The sequence below is a fragment of the Rhinolophus sinicus genome, linkage group LG12, assembly GCF_036562045.2.
Source record: "Rhinolophus sinicus isolate RSC01 linkage group LG12, ASM3656204v1, whole genome shotgun sequence".
In the NCBI taxonomy this organism is placed as follows: Eukaryota; Metazoa; Chordata; class Mammalia; order Chiroptera; family Rhinolophidae; genus Rhinolophus; species Rhinolophus sinicus.
In genome coordinates, this window is record NC_133761.1 from 55540500 (window position 1) to 55558511 (window position 18012).

The following is an 18012-nucleotide window of genomic DNA, read 5'->3' on the forward strand; positions in this document are numbered from 1 at the left end:
TAGGCACAAACATTTTCTGAACCTTCCATCAACCTTTTTCCCCTGACTGCTGCTTTCTGTCATGTCAGAGGATGAAGTTTTTGCTGCTGCAGCAGAAGTACCTGGAATACCTGGAGGATGGCAAGGTCCTGGAGGCACTTCAGGTTCTACGCTGTGAATTGACGCCACTGAAATACAATACAGAGCGCATTCATGTTCTTAGTGGGTAAGGAAGCTTAGTTCTCAGACTCCAGGCTGATGGAAGGGTTCTTATTTTTATCAAGGTTTCCATTCCAAAGTTACATTTCTTTGACATTTTTCCAAGATCTGAATATTGCTAAATTCCTGGGTAATATTTGCCTGGATAGATACACTTATATGTATACAAACTATTTTTTGTCATCCTGGGAAGCATTTTATATTAGAATAGAGAGATATTTAAGTGGGTGAAAGGAAGAAGAAATATGTATTGCTACTGAAAGGTCATTTAATAATCTGTAAAAATCCTATGGCAGAATATTCTGTAAAAACAATAAGCAATGAAGTTTCCAGTATTGATGCATAGAGACTTCTTTTTTAATGTATACTTATCTTGTAACCAGGCCCTTGCTAAGCATTTAATATACACACTGTCATTTTATTTTCATATCAATCCTAAGTGCCCAAAGGCTTGGTTCTGGACCTCCCCTCTGTTCTGCCTACATACCGTGTTTCCCTGAAAAGGAGACCTAGCCGGTCAGTCAGCTCTAATGCGTCTTTTGGAGCAAAAATTAATATAAGACCTGGTCTTATTTTACTATAATACAAGACCCAGTATTTATATTATATTATATAAATACCGGGTCTTATTAATTTTTGCTCCAAAGGACGCATTATAGCTGAGTGTCCGCCTAGGTCTTAATTTCGGGCAAACACGGTACTCTTCCTGGGTAATCTCACTCTACCATGCTTTCCCATACCGGCTGTATGCCAGTGGCTCTTAAATTCACCCTCTCATCTGAACTCCTAATGTGTATATCTAATAGCCTACTTGACAGCCTCCATTTGGATGTCTAATTGGTGCCTCATAGTTACATGTTCAACACAAAATTCTTGATTCCAGTTGTCCCTCCACCCACCCCACCCCCACATACCTGTTCCTCCTCTAGGTTTCCTCATCTCAGTAAATGGTAAGACCTTTTACCCACTCATTCAGACAAAAAACTTCACTCATCTTTGCATTTAAAAAAATCATTTAATTTTGACATGTATTTGCCTAACTCCAAAACATCCCAGATTTGTTCATTTTTCTCCATCACCACAATTTCTACCCTAGTTAAGCCATAAATACTTCTCCCTCCCTTAACAATGCATATTTCACACAGCAGCCACAGAAATACATAAGTAAAACTATGTATTGTCTTATTTCTCTCCCTTTCTTTAAACTTTCCACTGGCTTTCCTAGTTCACTTAAAATCCAAAATCTCTGCTCAAGCCCACAGGTCCCTGATCCTCTTTCTCATTCATTACTGTCTAGTGACTGTAATGTTAAGGCATTTGTACTGCCTGTCCCCTTTATCTTAAAGCCTAAATGTCCTCTCCTGAGATCACCCACCAGGTATTCTGTCTCACATCACTCTGTTTTCAACTCTTTTTCTTTATGGCATTTGTCACTATATGATAGGGCCTCAGCATCTAGAACAATATCTGACGCATAGTGAGTTTTCAAATACAAAAGAATAGGCCCAAAGAGGTGTAGAGTTCATTTTAGGGTTTTTGCAGATAAGGAAACTGTACTTCAGAGAAGTGAAGTAGGCAGTTGAAGATAATCTAATAAATCAGAGAGCCAAGATTCAAAGCCTGGTTTAACTGATTCCAGAGGCATTGGTCTTTACCCACCACATCTTGCAATAGTAAATTCTGCTGGATATTTTAATATTGTACCCGACTGATTACCTTGTTTTGATTACCTCTTTCATAAGGTATCTGATTTCTGTATTACCTAAATATCATTCACATAATGAATTTTTCTCTGCTCTGGTAACAGCACATACAATTTAATCATGTCTTTTTTATTCCATACTCAACTTCATCAAGTTTATCCCTTGAATATTTCACATAAAGGAAATGGCCAAGAGATGACAAGGTGTGGAATTGGCATTAGAACCCAGGGTTTCTTCCTCTCAGTCCAGTGTTTTCGGTTATACCATGTGACTTACCGTAAACAAACATTCATTTAAAACTTTAAGGTATAATGTATATTTTCAAAAGGGCACAGAAGCAATTGTAGGTTACTTTTGCAAAATTGAAAAAGTAAACAATTTTCCATAAAATTATTGATAATAAATTTTACTCCCCAAAACTTATTTTACAAGGCAAATTTTCGTAATACCCAGCTTATTATAGGGTGTTTTAAGTCTATTCATACTGTTAAAAAAAGAGTAAGTTATTCTCATCAGCTAAGACACTTTGTATACTAAATAGCAAGAGGGCAAGTAGTTCTGCTGTTGAATAAGAGGCTATTAAATTATTTAGATGCTCAATACAATGAGCTTTATGCATGCAATTAAGATCCACAGGTTAACAGAGGTTTCTGATACTTATATTATCATTTGTTAAGCTCTACGTGTATACCAGCTGGTGACCAGGTACTTCATATACTCCATCTTATATGACCCTCACTACCCTGTTCAATACCCTTTTACAGGTGAGAAGAACAGATTGGTCTGAGAACAGAATACGAGACAAAAGAGCAGGAGAGTTAACTTGCCAGGTCTAATCGCCATGTTTCAATAATGCCTTCACTTCTTTTACTTTTAAAGCCCGTTCTTCTATGAAGAGCCAGAACCAGGTCAGGGCCACACTTCCAGCAGGGGGCCCTCATGTATTCTCCAGAATCCATGAACTTTAGTGTTTATGCTTCCTTCCGGCATATATAGTGAGTAATAAAACAGTTCCCAAATTTTCTGCTTTGGGATCGCCATACCTATCACAGGATGACACAGGATGGTTATCCAATTATACCACATTCATACTTTGCCTCTTAACCCTAGTCAGTTACTTAAGCTTTCTGTGCCTTGGTTTCCTCATTTATAGAAGTAGAATAATGGTGCATATTTCATACAGGATTGTTACGAATATTTAATGAAGTAGTAGATGTTGACTGCTTAGAACAGTGTCTGGCACACAGTGTGGGCTGCATATTGATAGTGATACGGACAGTAAATATAAGTATTCTATTGAGACAACATATATAATAATATATATTTAGCTCTTCCTGTTGTATTACAGTTTGGTAATTATATCCAGGTGCCAGGTTGTATTAATGAATTGGGTCTACTCTAGAAATTCTTGATCCATATTTCTTACTAGGTTGGTGCAAAAGTAATTGCGGTTTAAAAGGTTGAAAATAATTGCAAAAAACCGCAATTACTTTTGCACCAACTTAATAATAACAACTAGATATGCCAAGTATAATCAGTATTTTTCAGTTATGTTTAATCAGAGAAATGGGTTTGATACTTGGTTCTTTCTCTGTCATATTTTTAGGTATCTGATGTGTAGCCATGCAGAAGACCTACGTGCAAAAGCAGAATGGGAAGGCAAAGGAACAGCTTCCCGATCCAAACTATTAGACAAACTTCAGAGTGAGTCTTAATTTTTGGGTTTCTGTGTTTTCTCTTGGATTAGATATTATGAATCAATTAGGAAGACTTGTGTTTAGACTTAATCTTATCGAGTGGTTATTTGGGGGAAAGGAGCTGGGAGATTCATTAAGAGACACAGAGGTTAAACCAGAGGTTTTCAAACTCTGCCGTGGAGTCTAAGATGCTAACCTCAGAAGTCGGGAGAGGCTGCTGGTCCCGGAGCAGTTCTCTTTCCTTTGGTTTTGTGTAGTGATACTCCCCTTGAGATTTTGTTTGGAGGGAAAGTGCTGTGGGTACAGGAAAAAACAGGTAAACAGTAGCTTTAGACCACGAGTGTTTTAAATATTTTGTTGATTTCAATAGTAAGGCCCATATTTCTTAGGTAAATTATTTTACTCTTCCCCCAAATATGTTCTATAATTTCCAAATTAGAGTAGGGGTTTCATTTCTGCCACATTTTTGTATACAAGATGGTCTTTCCCTCTCTGGTTAAATCATATTATTCTATGTTTCATGTTTTCAAGTTGAAGTGGGTATGGATGGAAAGCCTAAGAATCAGAAAAGCCTGTGGTTGGGGAGGGATATGACATTAAAGGATCGGAATAGATCAGTATCAATATCAAAACACCAGTTATTCCCTGAATTTTACAGTATCCTTGGTATCAGAAGCACTTTGGTGGAGCCTAGAATTTGACTTGTCCCAGCACTTTGGCTTGCTCTTTGTTAAGTGGAGATTTGTCATATTTTCAGTGATGCATTGTCTCCATCTTTTACACAATCCTTTTTAGATTTTCTTCTCATTGTCACCACCTTTTTATTTTTTGCTTTTTTGGTTTTGTTTGCTTTTTAGGAAATCCACATACAAATTAAAGCCCTCCTCTTCAAGTATATTCCATTCTAGTGACAACATATCTGTTAGCTGCTGACAAACATCCATAAAGCTCATGTGTTACATTGCCCAGGGCTGCTCTACCTAAGGGACACAGTATTATTAGGGCAGGGGCAGGGGCAGCAGGAGACAAGCAGATGTCTTTTAAATAAGTAAAAGTTCATGCTGTTTTGTTTTTTTAATTTTTTTTCTCTTTTTAAAAATATCTTTTATTAAAGCCTATTTACCACCATCAGTGATGCTTCCCCCACGGCGTTTACAGACTCTCCTGCGGCAGGCGGTGGAACTGCAAAGGGATCGGTGCCTATATCACAATACCAAACTTGATAATAATCTGGATTCCGTGTCTCTGCTTATAGATCATGTTTGTAGTAGGTAAGAGGAAACTTCTTAAATTCTGAAGTAGGCTAACATTTTATAGGCTCAACTTGAAGTTTATTACAATGTTTTCTTTTCAGAGTTTTGTCCTGTAGCTATAAAACAATTCATGTCTGATTTAGCATTTGTTCACAACTGAAAGTGGAACTGTTGAAGTTGAAAATTGAGAGATGTATGTTTATGTGGTAAAACCATACCGAGTACACTGAAGCTGGAAAACCTATGTTTCCTTTTCTGTCTGTGGGTTGATTGGTCATTTTCTGTATCTGGCCATATTTTAAGGACTTGTGATGTTGTGTGGGAATGTGAGTGAGCCAAGTGTTTGCTGTCCTTGGATGCCAGAGATCACTTGTGACTCTTTCTGGATGTTATGGCCATTTTAACTATGGCCAAAATTATTCTCTGCCCATAAAGATCATAGAAATACTTTTTTCCTAGTGAAAGTTATGCTTTTTAGTAGGAGATGGCCCCTAAACTAAAAATGGTTAGAATAACAGGTATTAACTTTCTGGTTTGGATTTTGTTTTTATACCTACCCATGTACATAATTTAACCTGTAAGAATTTAGGCTTCACTTTTGATGTTAGGAGTATTTTGAGTAAAAATGTCCTTACTATTTTAATGATCCCCAAAATTATAGCAGAGCTTTGATTTTTAAGATACTGAAAAACAAATTGTGAAATCTTTCGAACTCCAGGAAGGAAATAATTTGGGTCTGGTGAACCAAATATGAGCAGCTGCAGTACATGTGGTTGGTTTCTTTTGCCAAACATCGTCAAAGAACTACTGAAAGGAGCATGAATAGGAAAGACAAAAGTATATAAGTGTGAGAGCTTTGGAAAAGCGAGAAACTTCTGCATAACCATAAAAATTATATATATGCACTATGATTTAAGGTAATTTTTTTAGGTGCATAAACTACTTTCATATGTAGTGGCGTTTTCACCTCACCCTCCCCAACTGCAATAAAAAATGATTATTATTATTATTTGAGCTTCTGGCCTTAAATTACAAGTGTTATTTATCTTCAAGTATTGAGTAAATACTTGGAGCATGTCTTAAAGGTTCTACAAGAAGTGATTAGAGATCCTTTTTCTTGATCCCTTTTTACTCTTCTAACACTGTTCTTTGACTTGCTTATGAGAATTTTTAAGTCTTTTCATTTTAATGGAATAGAGGTGGAAGGAGATAATAGATTAAAAGACTATATGGTTTCATATTTCATAGCCTCCTTAGGAAATTTGAGATCAGTGTGAAAATTAAGGCAGTTGTGAACCCAAATCTTCTTTTGGTTCTTGAATTTATTGCTGGTGGAATACACTGAAAGGTATTTGTGGTAGACTATTGTTCAAGAGGTGTCCTTATGTTAAGAGCTTGCCTTCCCATTGGAAAACTGAAATCTGTGACAGTGTAACCTACATTTTTCCTAAGTTCTTTAACTTCTCTACTAATACCTTGGAAAGTAAATGAGAGAAACTATGTAGTCTGACTTTTTCCAACCCTCAGATCAAGAAGCAGCCTGCTATAAACCTATGAGAAAGCGCTCTGAAGTTTACATAGGAATGAAAGCATGCTTGCTCTTCAGATAACCACGGATTGAAAGGGCTTTATAATATTTTACAAACAAAACAAAACTTTGCTTGATGCTCCTCCTGGTTACCATCCCCTCCCCACCTCTGCTTTAGAGCCGACTTAGAGTCACCCACTATACATTCGCAATATCCACGTCCTTCCCTGTCCTTCACACTTCTGTAGCATTAGGACTCGTGCAGCCAACACGACACCAGAATTGTGACGGGTGTTGGTGAGGAACATCTTTATTAAATCCATTTGCTACTTTCCAGCCTGTGTCTTGACCTTTCTATAGCATTTGACTACTTTGCCTTGAAACTTTTCCTTTGAGTTCTAAAAACATTCCAGACTCGGCTTTAGTCCTGACTACTCTTTAGGCCCCTCCTGTAGGTTATCTCCTTGCATGCTTCTAGTGACTCCCAGGGCTACAGCTACAGAATTGCTCTCCAAGGCTTTGGACCTTGATATGACAATGTGGGTGTTGCTCAGGTACCTTCAGTGCAGCTTGGCAAGTACAGAACTTCCCTCCTCTCACCTGTCCCCGAAAGTCTGCTTTTGCTCTTAAACTCCCTATCTCAGTGAAAGGCTACCATCTACTTGGTTTCTCCAAGCCAGAAAACCAGGAGTCAGTCAGCTTTGACTTTTTACTCTCAAGGTAGATTTTAAAAACACTAAGGAGGGAGATGTCAGGCTTAACTAAGGCAGTATATAGAGTCTTTAGAGTGAATTGTGCCCTTTATTGCTAAACTGGGAAAATAGAACCTGACTTTGATTTAATACCTAGTATTCCATACTCATCTAGAGCTCCTCAAAAGAAAAGTTGATATTTTTTATGATTTGCTTTACTCAGTTTTAGAAACTAGATTTTAGCATTGAAACTAGAAAGCTATCTTCAGAAGTTCCATCTTAGCATTGAAATTAAATACCAGCTTTTCTCTCTTCTCTCTGGAGAATAGAGAATTGATTATGCTTCAGTGAACCTATAATTTTTCTTTAAAGCCTGGTTTGTTTTTTTAATCATTTTGTGGGGTTTTTTTCACCAGCAACCAATGGAAGGATGTTTCCACAGGTAGCTTCATAAATGTTAATTTTTTAGTAAAGGATTATTACAAAATATTTTAGAAACTTAAAATGTTAAGATTCAGTTTGATTCAAATGTTTAAAATGCTACATTTTATTTAGTTTTATTTGGGAAGGTGCTGAAATTTTTTATACCATCTAAAATTTTAAATGTATTTGAAATCAGAGACAGATAAACTATCACTTGTATACATCTAAAATTAGGCTTTTAATAAGCTGGGGCTGTTAACTAGTCTTTTTAAAATATTAAGTTTTGATAAAATAATGACAATTTACATAATACCACTTCGGTGACATTCAGATACGACTGATTGTCAATAGACTGGATGATTTGTGTCCTGTAGTTTTGATTATGAATCAGTCCTTTTTTAAGGACATTTTGCTACTCTGATTTTAGATGTATCTTTTCATTTATGCTCAACTTTGGCCATTTGAATTTTTGTGTATTTTATGCCTAGATATGAAGTGTTTCTCACTGAATGAATGACATCAGTAGTGATTATTACTGATAGGAGGGGGGGAATTATTTTTGATATGGAAAGTACTTATTTGATTGCAATTTTTATCCAACAGTTGTCTTAAATACAATTTAAAAATGATATTTTGAAAGAAATGTGGCCTTGGAGTCAGCCATAGGTTTAAATCCTAGTTTAGTTATTTATCAGTTTATATCTTGTTAGTTATTTGCCTTCTCTGAGCCTCATGAAAATGGGGATGTTATTTCCCTTGCAAAGTAGTGTTGAGAATTAGCAATGCTGCGTATCAAGCGTGTAACACAGTGCTTGGCATTTAGTAAGTGCTTCATGAATGTCAACCAGTGTTATGTTTCAGTTCAAATACAGAATAATAGTTTAATGTTAAAGTAATTTATAGTTAGACAGTCTGAAAGTTTAAAGCTGCTTCCAAATACCCAACTGTTAAGGGAGCTTGCCATGTGTGCCAGATAAAGTAAAGAATGTTAATTTAATTTATTTTTAAATACATACTACCTCTCAGGCTAGTGAATTGACAGCATATATTTTTAAAAACAGTTTCATTATCGCAGAAAGCTCTGTGAGACAGTGCTGGTGTAGAAACTGGAAAGGTCTAGAATGGTTTTTAAAAGTGTTTAATGAGAGTGGTCATTCTTACGATAACTTTTTCCTCTTTAACTTGGTAAAGTTAATCATAGAATTCCTTGCCCTCAATATATAATAATAACTGCCACTTATGAAGTACTAGCTAAGTATCAGACTCAGTCTAAATGCTTTATATTCACCATCTCATGCTTTTATTTCATCCTCGTGTAAGGAATTCTATAAATACTCTGAGGCTCAGAGGAGTTAAATGACTTGCCAAAGACATTAAAGCTTATGACCCAGACTTGTCTGAGTGAAGTGCCTATTCTCTTTTTGGTATGCGAAGCTGTTTTTATATAAATGAAAATATACATTATTTCTTCTAAAACAACCTGATGCCAGCCAATTTATACAGACACACATGAAGCCCTGGTTATTAATTTTTATTTATATGAATTGACTTAATTAGACCCAAAAAATTTGTGATGGATAATTTACCTCTCTTTTAATCTTGAGAAGGGGGGAAAAAAGAATAAATTTTAAACTGAAGCAGATTTTAGATTACTGATTTACCCTAAGACTGTCTTGACTAATGTTACAATATTTTCTTTTTTTTCACGTATCAATATAAACTTGATTTACAAATGCATTCATAAAGTTTTTGATCCTCAAAGAAGTTTTATCAGTTGTTTAACCTTTTTCATTATGATTAATCTATTTTGAAAGAATAATTATTTGTGGACTTATTTGTTTTAGGAGGCAGTTCCCATGTTATACTCAGCAGATACTTACAGAGCATTGTAATGAAGTGTGGTTCTGTAAATTCTCTAACGATGGCACTAAACTAGCAACAGGATCAAAAGATACAACAGTTATCATATGGCAAGTTGATCCGGTATGTACTCCAATATGAGTGTTTACATTGCAAAAAGAGACAATTTTTAATGTAATTGATTGAGTGTATGTTTTTAAAATATGCGTGTATAAATAGTTTTTCCAAGAGCATTTTTTGTCATCTGTCATGTCTTGCCTCTATGTTGTCTAGATAATATATATATAGATTACCATTATCAAAATTGTTGAGTGTTACGTGCTAGTGATTGTACTAACTCTGTGTGTGCGTTGTCTAATTTACTCCTCTGAATAAATCTTTTTTCAAATGAGGAAATGGACATAATAGTTAAATGTCCAGGCTTTCACAACTAGTAAGTAGCAAAGATAAACTCAAAGCCTAGACCCTTTTTATCCCAGACCTACCACTCTTAGTGTCTCTGCCAATTTGTATCTTTGTTAATGCATGGTTTACAGATGAATGCGATGTCCATTATGTCACAAGTCAGAAAAGACTCATTACCATTTGGCCTCCTGAAACCCTTCGTGGGCTTGTGTAATTTGTTGAACTTCTGTTAAAACGCTCCCTTTTCTCCGTCCAGTGATACATATGAAAAGTTTGTATTCTGGATTTAAAATTTTAAGTTCTCTCTAAAATAAGGTTTGCCTTTGTTTATAACCAGGTGATGTGCAGATTTGTAGAAATAAGTACTTCCGTTTCTTTCAGCCAGTTGAACATTTATCAAGCGATCAACAAAATACATGACTCCAAACAGGTTAAGGAGATAATACTTGGTTTACAGAGCCTTTCACCTAAAATTGTGAAGTGAATAATCTGATTTTAAAATTTACATTAGAATATGATATTAGCCCAGGATAATGTTTGGGGCTCTTAGGTTGAAAAAAAAAAAAAGACCAGGATCTGTAGAAGGAAATATTTTAAAAATCAGAGAATCAAGTTTGAGAGCATGTGTCAATTCTTGTGTACCTGCAATATACTATGAAGGACGAAAGGTAAATAGCTGTTCTTTGCCTTAAAGCAGGTATTCTTTACCCTTTTTTTTGTATCATGCACTTCTCTGGCAGTCTGATGATCCAATGGATGCCTCCTCAGTAAATATACAAACCAAAACGCATAGGAAGCCCAAGTATGTATTGTATATTCATTACTAAGGAAACCCGATTATATTGAAATACAGTTATCAAAATAGTACAAGAAGAGATACAGTATAATAATATGTTGCTTTTTTATTAATGTGTTAAATAACAAATTCTAACAAATAATGTGTCAAATAACAAATTCTGATAAAGCAGATCTAATAACTACGAAAATTTTGAAGTAGCGATGAGCATAAATAATATTTTGAGATATATGCAACAACTGTAATATGTGAAAATATTTGAGATTTTTATTGAAAATCACCTAATACTACCTAATATAATATCTAATATAGTAACACTAATATGCCTAATATATCACCTAGTACAACCTTGTTAAGTGCCTGCATTCAAGATTGAAGGAAACACTGGATTTCAGCCCATGGCTCATGTAAAGAAAGATGTGTGTTTTTTCCTCCCATTTAAGTTCAAAGATCCCTGTTTCTATCCCTGATTGATGCCTTGTAGGTGTCAGGTTAAGAACCCCTGTGAAAGGAATGTAGAGTTTAGAAAGGGAAATCCAACACTGAAATAAGTATCATACAGTATGTGTATATAAAGTATTTGGGAAAGAACAAAGGAGCTTTGCAGAGCACCTCCCTTGAGCCTTGCTGCGCAGAAAGTCAGTAGCAGCCAGATCACGGAGGCTCGCTCTTGTATACTTTGCTAAGGCGTTTAGACTTTTATGCAAGCATTTCCCAGAGTTTTTGTCAGAGTATTGATTATACAGAATTTAATAGATGTTACATGTAAAAGGCTTTTATATTAGCTTGGGAAATGCAGAGTTAGTGCTTATATTCCAATCTGAGATAAAGTGGGTTTTAGTTTGGTATGATGGTATTTTGTTATGTCAAATACTATTTGAAAAACTTGTAAGAAAATTAGCGATCTTACATACGTATTTTGTGTGTTTATTTTTTAATGGGTAGGAAAAAAGAATACATAGAGAAACTTAAGATTTGAGTTGATAGGATTCCACTGCCTAGTTTCCTTTAATAGGTTTTGTTACCTTTGCCCCAAATCCAAGAATTTTGCACAGTCCCCCTGTCAAAATCCAAGCAAAGTTATGTGGATTTCATGAACATGGTATTTCACCTTTGCAAGGTTAGTATAGAGACACGACTTGTGAGCATATAACAGTCATATCCTCATTTTTTTTCAACTTTATCTTTTACAAGATTATTTTATATTACAGTCCACGAAACAACTAGTTTTTGAGTTAAATGCTTCTAAAGTAGTTTGTCATCAGTTCAGAAGCAAATGTTTGTGTAGCTCTGAAGCACCACTGTGAATGAGTTTGTTCCTGGGATATCTTGAGCCTTGACTCGTTTATTGAATGATGCCAATTTGGTCTCACGATGCTATGATCTAACACAGATTGCTCGTGCCTCTGACCCCCTCCCAAAGAAGAATCAGAAGTAGTTGCATTAGCTATTTAATTTTGTCAAAACAGTGGCAATTTGGACTAAATAATTGGATGACTGATAAACTTAGGACCCAGTAAAGAGGCAAAATTCAGTAAGCTTATCTATTTCTCAGTGACATTTCTGGGAAAAAAATTCCCAACCTAGTTTAATCAGACTAGTTCCAGACCCTTTTCTACTTGTAAATCACTGCACTAGAATTTTCCCCCAGGCTCAAAACTGGTGTTAATAACTCTAGACCAAAGTCTAAAATTTAATTCATTGTTCTTTCCCACCTCTGGCTAAATTCCCACTTTCTCTATTCCCACATTCATCCATATCCCCTAAAACAAATCTGGAGGTTGTCTTTGAACGTATTTTGTCTTCGTTCTGTCATACCAATTTTTTGTCCCAAGTATATTTTTATCTGACTAATTGCAGTCCTATTTTAGTTTAGGACCTCCTTTTGTCTTAACTCTGGCTATTATGTTAGCTTCTGAAGGGTGTCCGTATCCTGTCCTTTCATTCTGATTCATCTTCCACATTTTTGTATGAGTTTTCTTCCTAAAGCTGAGTATCATGTATTCCCCGGCTTAAAAATCTTAAGTGGCTTTTCACTTACAGCCTTGTCACTTGTCACTTCATGTTTGCACTCTCCAGTTCATCCTGCACAGCTCAGGAGTATCTGCTTTCAAGTCAGGTAGCCCAGGTTCAAATCCCCACCTTTAAACAGAGACAAATGTCTAACCTTTCTAAGCTTTTATCTCTTTCCGTGTGATACAGGAGAGGAGAAGAAGACTTAGCACTTTTAGATGTGTGAGAATTAAATGAGATACTGTTTGTGAACAGTGCTAATGTTGATTACACTAAACAAGTGGTGGCCCTGCTGGTGGGAATGTCCAATAGTGCAGACACTTGGGAAACAGCTGGGCAGTTCCTCAAAATATAAACAGCCTGTGGTCCGGGAGTACCACTGGTCAGTATCTGCCCAAGAGAAATAAAAACATAGGTCTGCACAGAAATTCATACACAGTCGTAGTGGTATTATTCATAATAGCCAAAAAGTGGAAACAACCTAAATGTTCATCAACTGATGAGCAGATAAACAAAATGTGGTCTATCCACACAATGGAATATTATTCGGTGATTACAAGGAATAAAATGTTGATTCATACTCCAACATGGATGAACCCTGAAAACATGCTAAGCAAAAGAAGCCAGTTTCAAAAGACCATGTGTTGTAAGATTCCATTGATATAAAATATTCAGAGTTGGCGAATCCATAGGGAGAGTAGTGTTTGCTGGGGCTGTAGGGAGAGGGGATGGGTTATAACTACTAATGAGTATGGGGTTTCCTTTTGGGGTGATAGGAAATGTTGTAAAATTAGATACTGGTGGTAATTGCACAAGTCTGTGAATATACTAAAAGCCACTGAGTTGTATACTTTAAAAAGGTGAATTTTATAGTACACAAATTACATCTTACAGCTGTTTAAAAAATAAATGAGAGGCAGCTCTTACTATACCTACCTTTTTTTTTTTGTTTCCTTGTCATCTTTATATTTCTATCTTCTGCACAATGCCTTGTATACAGTAGATGTTTAATAAATGTTGCAACATGAATGAGTCTTTATGAAGCAAGCTGTTAGAGCTTCAGTTGGGGGGAAAATTGGTGAAATTGTGAACACTTCCTCAGAATTTCAGAGTACATCTTTGCAGCTATTGAAGTTCTTGTGGCATAAAAGACAGTGACTTGAAGATGGGCGTTAACTGAGTTGTGTTTTCCCTCCTAGGATACACACCTGCTAAAACTGCTTAAAACATTAGAAGGACATGCTTATGGCGTTTCTTATATTGCATGGAGTCCCGATGACAACTATCTTGTTGCGTGTGGCCCAGATGACTGCTCTGAGCTTTGGCTTTGGAATGTACAAGTGAGCAAGTTCCATCCTTCGTGTAGCCTTTAAGTACAGCATAGTCCGCTGCACGCTTTCACTATACCTTTATCCTTGAGCTATAGAACAGAGCCATGCGCCCAAAATTACCGTAATGTATCTCTTATAAAAGGTAATTCTTCAAATGGAACCCAAGTGTCCAGATGTTTTATAAATTTAAGTATTATGCTGCGTATAATAGAGCTTTTGGAAGAATGATCAATAAGTATTTTCAGGAATGTTGTACTTTGTACTGTGGAATTTGTACTATTTAGTGTGGTACTTTCTACCTCAGAAAAGATTTTACATTTCTCAGTTTTCGTAACTGTACATGAAAGTTACTTTTCAAGTGTGAAAATATCAGCGTTAAACTAAATTTTCTATTTTGGTGGCAATCGTACCGTCTCCTTGTCTATATTTGTTATTTTGATCTAGTGTAGTAAATTTAAATGGTAACTTACTGTTAAGGACTTTATTACTGTTGCTAAATTAAAACTTGAATTTTATCCAGGGTTCCATTTTAGAAAAACTCAGCATTAAGTTCACCATTGTCTACAGACTGTTTTGGAAACCTTATAGTTGTGATTTAAGAAAACATTTTCAATTTCCTTCTCTAAGTTGACTGGTTAGGTGATGGTTTTTGTTTTTTTATTCCCTTAGGCCAGGAATGGTCCAGACGATGGTTTGGGTATGAAAGTATAAGTTGATAGGATAGGGTTTTGAGTCTGGGAACCTGTAAATAAGTTGATTTTTGCCAGGAGGATGAAGATGAAGCACAATAGAAATGACAAGCTGTGAAAATGGGGTAGAGGATAGAATGACTAGTAAGATGTGCCTGAAGATACGCCATCATTCTAGTTCTGCTGTTATATCTGTAAGATTTTCTAATGCTCAGTCATTTAGATTTCAACCCCAGCTTTTTTGGAAAATTTTTAAATATTAAGAAAAATTCGAAGACGAGTACAGTGATGATCTACCTGTATGCCCACCTAGATTCAACAGTTGTTAATATTTTGTGTATGTATACGAACATGTATCCATACTTACACATACACCCCTATCCAAAACATTTGAAAGTAAATTACAGGTAGGATATTTTACCCCTAAATACTTAGTCACATATCTCCAAAAAAGTAACATTCTCTTATAGAACCATCATCTAAGAACATTAACTATCATTCTCTACTATCTAGTATTCATTTCATAATCAAAAATCCCCAATTGTTCCCAAAATGTCTTTATGCCATTTTTAGCAAACCAGTGTTGTATTGGGGATTGGGTTCAGAGGGGTGCAAGGCACAGAGTAGATGGCTTTCACTCAGTGAAACAGGCTTGAGGGGAATCTGACCTAAAAGACAAAAAATTTTTCTTCATTAAAGCTTTTTGCTCCCCTCTTAAAGGGAGGAGGTATGTAGTCATAGTCCTATAATAGAGACTCTGAATTTATAGTGCCTGGCAGTTTTCATTTGAGTTAGTTTTGAATTGCTGGACAGTTAAGCTATATTCCAGCTTACCTGGTTGTTTTACTATGCATTATTTGATAGACTTGTTCTGAAAGGGTGGCCTCTTTTAGTCAGTTTCCAAATTCTTCCTTTATGCTTTTAGGTAGGTTCCTAATTAATATCCTCATGTACGCGTTATCCTGAGCATAACGGAGAAAACACCATTTCTGCCTTCAGAACTTAATGTATTAACAAATTCCTGAGTAGAAAATGCTGAGGATTTAGCTGTTGCATGTGTATTTGTGCTTCTAGACTTTTATTTTAACTGTTCGTATTAAGCAACCCAAAAAAGTAAGTAGGTGAGGGCAGTTAACAATATGTGGGAAGGATTTAAGATTGCTGAATATTTTTTTTCAGTGTAAGGGAGACATCTGGTTTTCTATTTTTGTGCCCTCTCTGCTTTTATTACTTGGCCCCGTTTCCTGATCATACACTTTGTTTTCACTCTTTTTTTTTTTTTTTTTTTTTTTTTACTTTTGATTACCCATTTCTCACAGGAAAATTATGCCCATGTACTTTTTATTATACCAAGGGCAGCTATAATCTCTCAGATCCTGTTTCTAATCCATGAACAAAATGGAATCAAGACTAGATTAAATGGTATGTGTCTACCTTCTAAGTTGAATAACTTAGAAAAAAATAACAGGAGGATATCTGAAGGTTGTAACCATTAAATAGTCTTGCTTGGTTGGGACTGCTTTAGAAAATGGCTATGCTAAACAGTACAAAAATTCCTCTTTCTTTTCTGTTACTTTTAATTGAAATAAAGTTACATATCAGAAAAACAATTTTCATTTTTCTTCCTATGTTCCCTACTACATTTTGAGAATCTTGAATATGAAATTTAACATAATTTAGACTGCCCAGACCCTTGGCCTAGACTAAGGGCATAGTTTTTCTACCCATTAATCTTGTTCTTGAGGAATATTTAGAATAAAATGTATAAAGAACTGTGGACTGAGGAGCAGTGGAAACTCAGAAGGAATAGATATGTGGTGTTAGGCTTTTTACGATTTTACTTGGGAAAAGTTACGTTTTAATTCATGAATGTAATTGATTTTAAGATGAGAGTTTTATTGGAGTTTATTTCATCATATCTATTCTGTGGGTCACCTATGCCAGGCATTGTTCAACCCCTGGATTTTTATTCAAGTCTTTAATTTCTGAGAGTTACAAGCTTTTTTTGTAAGGCCGATTTAAAACAATTTATTTCTCTAATTAGGAAAACTAACCAGATATCCCAGTTAGTATTCTTTATTTTTTTCTTTACACATTCCCTTTAGAGGGGTATCTTGAAGGTCTTATTCACAGTTTTGTTTCTTCATAGACGGGAGAGCTAAGGACAAAAATGAGCCAGTCTCATGAAGATAGTTTAACAAGTGTGGCTTGGAATCCAGATGGGAAACGCTTTGTAACTGGAGGTCAACGTGGGCAGTTCTATCAGTGTGTGAGTATTTAGTGCCCTCTTCGGATGTCTGCTTCTTTAAAAGCAAATTTAGTTTGTTTAAATAAAGAATTCACTTGACTTTTAGAAAATATACTGTATTAAGACCTTTGCCATCTGTCTAGATAAGCACTGTCCAGTAGAACTTTCTGTGTTTTATCTCCTTTTTTTTAAACGATTTCAAGTTTTTGTACAAAGTATAGACTTTGCATTTATTAAAACATTTAAATTTTGTCTTACTAAGTTTGTTCTCATAGACAAGTTTCTAATATATAGGAATGAAAAGATTTAGTATTTAATTTCTTTTGAGATTTTGGCCCTTTCAGTTTTTGTATATAGAAAAGAAAGATCTTGAATTTCATGAATAGACTGTCTTAAATATTTGAGAAATTAAAGTGGTGATGAGTGCTACCGGGTAACTTTTCAGTCTTTATTTGCAATCTCTTCTGATCAATACCTGCCCTGTTCATCTTGAATTGTTGGGATGATAAAAATAAGTAATAGGTAAAAAGGCTGACAAGGTGTAGACTGTGATACAAACACAGTGTCATTACTGCCTATCTCAATTCCATGTCGCATATCACTGCCTGGCATGGTGCCAGTAGGCACCTTCAGATTTATTTTCAGGACTAAAATTAAACAAGATAATAAATTCCATCAAATCATTCACAGTAGCTAAAGATCACTTACCATAAGGGCTTTTATGTAAGCCATTACAAATTACCAATTTCTTTCATTAAGATGGCCATGAAACTTATGGAATCTAGTGTCATATTATCTCAGCATGGTTATAAGCCATTAGTTCTTAATTCTTTGGTGCAAGATGACCATGTATGTTTCTGCTGGCAGTGTTTGAACCTCCATGACACAGGACTTGGTAGTTTCCTAATCTGTAAAATGGGAATAGGATGCCTCTCAGAGCTTTGAATATTCGATAAGCTAATGATCCTAAAAGCTTTGATCTGTAGCGCATGTTACAAATTTGGTGAAGCTTTTTAAAATGACATATCAGATTCCTAAGTTATATAAAGCGTTAATTAATGTTTTAATAATCTTTTTCCATATCACAACTTCTGAATATTATAAGACAAATCCCAGTATAATGAATTTTAAAGGAATGTTTGAATTATTTTCTAATAGTAGTGAGACCTTTACTTG

General features: G+C 35.4%; 1 protein-coding gene across 2 annotated transcripts in view; it reads left to right on the plus strand.

Annotated features, from left to right (window-relative positions):
• Window positions 1–18012, plus strand: part of WDR26 (WD repeat domain 26) — a 37941-nt gene that overhangs the window by 8607 nt on the left and 11322 nt on the right. For both annotated transcript variants that reach the window (XM_019716064.2, XM_074316948.1), the window contains exons 4-9: window positions 69–205; window positions 3508–3605; window positions 4713–4869; window positions 9339–9477; window positions 13768–13908; window positions 16738–16857. In XM_019716064.2, coding sequence (XP_019571623.2) covers window positions 69–205; window positions 3508–3605; window positions 4713–4869; window positions 9339–9477; window positions 13768–13908; window positions 16738–16857 — 792 coding nt within the window. The remainder of the gene's footprint in view (window positions 1–68; window positions 206–3507; window positions 3606–4712; window positions 4870–9338; window positions 9478–13767; window positions 13909–16737; window positions 16858–18012) is intronic.